The sequence below is a fragment of the Akebia trifoliata genome, chromosome 3 (assembly GCF_017979445.1).
Source record: "Akebia trifoliata isolate Shusen 1 chromosome 3, ASM1797944v1, whole genome shotgun sequence".
Classification (NCBI taxonomy): domain Eukaryota; kingdom Viridiplantae; phylum Streptophyta; class Magnoliopsida; order Ranunculales; family Lardizabalaceae; genus Akebia; species Akebia trifoliata.
Window position 1 is genome coordinate 51207616 of NC_141377.1, and position 6221 is coordinate 51213836.

Consider the following 6221-nt stretch of genomic DNA (forward strand, 5'->3'; position numbering starts at 1 on the left):
CAATTTGAGTTGATTTAGGCACTACCAGGACAAGACCCATTTAAAAATTGGAATTCTATTCAGATCTACACCCAACCCAACACTTATTTGAAGGATTCCAAACCCATTCTGGATGTTGGTTATTACTTTAATGGAATAGACCATTAATCAGATCTAGACCCAACCCAACAGTTAGTTTCCCAAGCTTTAATCTGTCATGTATTTATTTCCTTGTTATTACTTATTACTTTAATGGTTTATTATGGAATAGACTCAATTTAGGCACTACCAGAACAACACCCATTTAAAAATTAGAATTCTATTCAGATCTACACCCAACCCAACGGTTATTTGAAGGATCTTGGTTCTGACTCTCTTCAACTCTGCGATACTAAAATAAGTACCCTCTGTAACACATTGATAAATAACAAAAAATTATTGATTTTGTCTACATATTTGTTTTATAGGAAAATATATAAAGATTAACTAATTATGATCATATCTAGGGCTGGCAATGATTCGAAATATACCCAATGTCCGAACGGGTCAGAACCAATTCGATCTGAAAAAATATGAAAAATAAGATTTTTGTATCGGATTCGGATTGAAATCTTAGATCCGATACAATTTCGGATGTACCCTAATCTGCTCCAAAAAGAAATCCGATTTGAACATATTTTAATATTCTTAATTTCAAAATGTTTTAGTCTTTTTTATTTTCCTCTATATTTGTAGTTGAGAAGTGGAATTTTTTAAAATTTTATATGATTTATATTTTTAAATTTTTTTTAACATTGATAATTTGAAAATAAGGCATGTGTTTGGATCGGATCGGATCATATCAGATCGATTCCAGATTAAGTATGAAATGAAACGGACGGATTCGATTCGCATATTCATTAATCCGATCGGATCTGGTTCACATTTAAAAAAATTTGGGTTGGTATTGATCCGATACCGAACTGGTCTATTGCTAGCCCTAATCATATCCAACAGGAAGAAAATTGGTATTCACATCTTTAGTATTATCTTATCGAACATATATGGTAGATGTTATACTTTCATTTATTTATGAATTTTGATAATATGACTCGATTTTTGGCTGATGCCCGGACGCCGTTTTCTCTCTCCTGTCCATAGTGAAAAAAGACAACTTTATGATCTGATCACCTTGTGACATTCAAAAACATGATCAGATGCAATGGAGTTGTAGATGAAAAAATTATATGACCTCTAAAAGAAAAATAATAATAAAAAAAGTTATTTTTCACTGTTGAATTTTATTTTTAAATTTGGATGCTCTCTTGTCGCCCATTTTCAACACCTTAGATCAAGCTTGAAAAATAATATTTTTTTTTGAATATGAATATTTCATGAAATCTAAAAGGTTGTGTTGTTGGATTATAAATGTGATAATCAATGTGGGACCAACAACCTTTTTTAAGATTTGAAATCTAAAAGAATAAATATGTGGGAGCGAGCAAGAGAGAGAATCCCTCTATTGCTGATGTCATTTGCGCCACATGACATACATTTATTGGGCTGTAAGCAAATGCATCAAATGCATGCACCAAAACCACGTCATATTATCAGCACTCTTTATTTATAATTTATATGCTTTTTTAATCTTTGAAGAACCAAAGGACCACCTATCCATATCGATTGAAATTTAAATTTTAAATTTTAAATTTTGGAGTTTAGTGGCTGTACATCTTTAAAGTCAAGATCTAGTTCAATTTTATTTTTCAAATCCAATCTAAACCACTAAATCTAGGGGGTTGAGGTGGCAAAATCATGGCTTCACCCCTGTGTGCAAATTCACTTTCTCTTTAGAATTGATTTTCCTAGAAGACAAACATACAATGATGGATTAATCTTTTTTTTTAATTTTTTATGGTATAGATTTGAACTTCAATTTTAAAAGTCAATATTAATAAACTGGACTAAATGCCCCTATTTTAACATTTTAAAAATATGTTATATGTTCAGGAAAAATGTTGGATGCAGTCATCAATGTTCTTATAAAAAACTTGGTCGAAAGTCTCAAAAATGAAGCTTCTCATGTGCTTGAGTTCCATAAGCAGTTTAAGGCTGTGAATCAAGAGCTTCAGTTGATGCAAAGCTACATCAAATGTGTGGAGAAAATGAGAAGGAAGGACCACAAGGAACCTCTTAAGACAATTGTGGGACAATTTAGAGAGTTACTATATGATGCAGAGGACATTATATCAGATTGTGAGTTATTTTTCAATTCAGAAAGAAGAAAACGAGCTTCAAAATTCAAGCACTATTGCTCTCCTTCGTTCTGGAAATTTCGTTATCGAATGGGAAAGAAACTGGGTGAGATAAATCAAGAAATTCGAAATCATAGAAAGAGGATGGGTTTTTACCTTACTACAAATTCAGTCATTCTGAACGAGGAACATTTAGCGAATAATCGACCATTGAGATACCCAGAGTTGGTGAATGATGCTGAAATAGTGGGTTTGGACTATGATGCGAAGAAAATTAAGCATTGGGTCTTAAAAACACATGGGAACTTGAACATCATTGGAATAGTTGGAATGGGTGGTATTGGAAAAACCACTCTGGCTCAAAAGATACACAATGATGGTGATGTGAAGAATTACTTTGATCATGTCTTAATGGTGACTGTTTCACAAACATTCAAATTTGAAGATTCAATCAAGAATATGTTGAAAAGCATTAGTGAGCCTAGAGACTTGGCCAACATAGATCTATATGATCAGTTGAAGGAACTACAACAGTTGCTGGAGGGAAAGAAATGTTTGGTTATCCTGGATGATGTATGGAAGCCAGATGAAGGCTTATGGTGGAATAGTTTGAAGTCTATTTTGCCTCAAAGGACTAGTTGTGTCATTGTTACAACTAGGAATGAGGATGTAGCTCTTTCAATGGGAGCCACTGAGACATGCATACACCATTCTCAGCTTCTTTCTGATGTGGACAGTTGGTTATTATTCTCAAAAATAGCATTTGCAAGGGAGGGAGGGAGGTGTCCGGATCCAAAGCTTGAGCACATTGGTCAAGAGATTGTGGATAGATGTGGAGGGCTCCCATTGGCGATCAAAGTTGTGGGAGGAATGATGATCAGTAAAGGAAGTTCGACCAGTGAGTGGGGGAAAATATCTAAGAATTTGAAAGAAGAGTTGGATAAGAAAGGTGAACCCATCATTTCTGTGCTAGAATTAAGTTACGATGAGCTTCCATCGCATTTGAAACCATGTATGTTGTGTTTGGCCGTATTTCCAGAAGATCATGAAATACATTCATTCGATATTATTGCATGGTGGATTGGTGAGGGCTTTGTTCGAGGAAGGGAAAACTCAAGGTCTGCATATGAAGTTGGAAAAGAATATCTTGAAGAATTAATTAGTCGTTGTTTATTGCTGCATGAACATATGGAAAATCTTGGATCAAATTTTTATGTGTTTAAAGTACATGACTTGGTACGTGAAATGATCAGAAGGATCGCAATGGAAGAAAATTTTATTTGCATCAGTGATGAGGGCGGAGGTCAGTCATATAGTATCCAAGCACGTCGGGTAGGCATGATGTCGAATATGGATAAGAATTTCTTTAGTGAAGAAATGAATTTCAAATCATTGCGGACAGTGACAGGGATTGATGTAAAAGAAAGTGAGGAGTTTGTTCAAAATATGGGATCAAAACTATGCCAATTAAAACGGTTGAGGGTTTTGAATATTCATTTCCAAAAGTCATCTGAACCCCCTGCAGTGGATTGGTTGAGTGGGATAGGATCATTGCAGCATCTTGTTAGTCTTGTGATACATGACTCTGGATTGGAGAGACTTCCAGATTCTTTTGGAAACCTTCGAAATCTCCAAATTTTATGTCTATTTGATTGCCCTAATTTAAAGAGATTGCCAAAAAATCTAGGATCTCTGGATAAACTGAGCATCTTGGTGCTATTTGGTTGTTGGTCTATAGAATGCCTCCCAAGGGAGATCGAAAACCTTCAACAACTGTCTATGTTCGGTTTTTCTTTGAATTCAATAGTCAGGGATGGGTTTCATTTTTCTAGTTTAAAGAAATTGACTCAACTCCGACAACTTTGTCTGAACATCGATACAACAGATAAAATAGAAGAAGGGGAGCTGAAGGTGTTGTCAGAGCTCACACAATTGGTGTGTTTAGTACTACGTTTTTCATTCTCTTGCAGTGATGATCAGCTACTCTCAAAGATAGGGGATTATGAACTTGTGCCGCTTCACCAGCTTTCAGATCTTTATCTGTTTGATTATCCAGGAAAAAGGGCACCCGTTTGGCTCAATCCTATTTCTCTACCCAATTTACGTCATCTTCTTATTTTTAAAGGTAATATTGCTCACTTGAATCCAGACTTCTTTGGAAGGAATGAAGAAGAGGTATGGAAATTGGAGTTCTTAATGTTAAAGGATTTGTATGCACTGGAAGAGAAGTGGCCGAGAATGCAAAGAGCAATACCCTCCTTAAAACTCCTAATAGTTGTGGAGTGTCCAAAGTTGACGTTGCTCCCTTACGAGGTGGACCAAGCTGGTACTTGCACTTGGAGGAAGAAAGAAGAATATTATGTGTATGTTTGATTGTTGTGTGATGTATTTCTTTGCTTCTTTGTTTTAATTTATATTAAGTCTTCCAATTCTTCTGTAAATTAAGTCTGCATTGTACTATTTTCTCTCTTTTTAGCATTTTATTTGAGCCATGACAGAGACATTTTGCTTCCCATTGAGTTTAATTTGATGATGCTGAATCCCTCTCACCTCACCCATTGTACTTGGACTTGTCCATTTGATCAAGCATCAATATGATCAAATGATTTATTTCTAGATCAAGTGCATGTCTATCCTTTGATCAGTATGTTGAAGATTAGGATCAAGTGGTGCAAAGCCATTATATTGACGTTAATCGCACCTAATATTGCAATGTGTGTATCGAAAGCTTTATCGTTGGTATGCATGTTCTTGCTTTCTTTCTCCGTTGAACAGACTTTGTACTCTTCTGAGCGGTTTTTGAGCTTCTTTGCTTGTTTCTTCCATGTTATAAAATGAGAGAGTTTCTATTGGCACTCAACTCTTACTTATTACATCCAAATTTCTTAAATTATTTATTAAGGTCCCATTTGGATACACTTTAATATCTAATACTATAGCATGGAAATTTGCCTCCTTTTCCATCAAGCACTTCCTTGTTTGATCCTTCATAGGTTCCAACACCAAAGAAGTCATTCTACTTTGAATCCAACCTTTGAAGGAAAAATTACTTTGGATGCCAACTTAGGAACAAATCAAGTACAATGTATATTCATGTCCAACTTGAACAACAAATACTAGATCAGTATTGATTTTTTAATGTGGGGCTAAGACAGCTTTTTTCCTTTGTGGTGGGCTCTGCAAATCAAAGTTTTATTTCCAAATGAATCTTTAAGGTGAAATATTTGGATTTTTGGGTAGTGGAAGAGAGAAAATGCTGGAATAGTAACTGCATGTACTCTTGTGACTTTAGAATAGGGTCTTTGAGTAAATAAAAATTTATTTATCCAATTAGTCATATTTATTGTGGTTGCAAAGGTAACTCTCCTTTTATTTTTGTAATTCAATATGCTTTAAAATCTATTGGAATACTAATGTCCAATACCTTGTGGGGACGTAAGCATTTTCCATTATATTCACTTTTTAATAATATCCCACTCATTTTGTCTTTTAATAAAAAAGATAAGGGTATGTTGGTCTTTTACACAATAAATGCTAATCGATTTTTTTGTGTGTGTGTGCGCGCCTTTGCATTTAAATGTCATGTTTGCAGTAAAGGCTTCAAATATATTTCAATTTACCAAAAAAATTTACCTATAACGGCGGATTATATAATTGTCGAGGTCATCTCATTGAGACAAAGACACCCATTGTGTTTCTTGCCATTAAAATGACGCATGGCTTGAAAAGCTAAGATTATAATTCCTATAATTGCCTCCCACCCTATTCCTCCAGGTTTTCGTTTAAAAACATAGCCCAATGAGAATTACACGAACAATAAGGTGGGCGTACAAAATGTCTTGGAACAAAATTAAATTAAGAGAGTGAGTGGGACAAAAGAGGGAGGGAAAAATCCAATAATAAAATTAAATCTTAGCTATTCTTACTTGTTTTCTTCTCTTTTGATCTTCTTCTTGTTGTTGTTTTTCAAGTCTTTTTGTTCAAATTTTGGAGGCTTTTGGCTAGAGT

The 6221-nt window shown here is 34.6% G+C and overlaps 1 protein-coding gene across 4 annotated transcripts in view; it reads left to right on the forward strand.

Moving 5' to 3' along the window:
• LOC147407787 (disease resistance RPP13-like protein 4) overlaps positions 1-4829 on the forward strand; it is a 67888-nt gene extending 63059 nt beyond the window's left edge. For all 4 annotated transcript variants that reach the window (XM_086436539.1, XM_086436538.1, XM_086436537.1 and 1 more), the window contains one exon: positions 1969-4829. In XM_086436539.1, coding sequence (XP_086292665.1) covers positions 1974-4586 — 2613 coding nt within the window. In that variant the 5' untranslated portion in view covers positions 1969-1973 and the 3' untranslated portion in view covers positions 4587-4829. The remainder of the gene's footprint in view (positions 1-1968) is intronic.
• The last annotated feature ends 1392 nt before the right edge of the window (positions 4830-6221 follow it).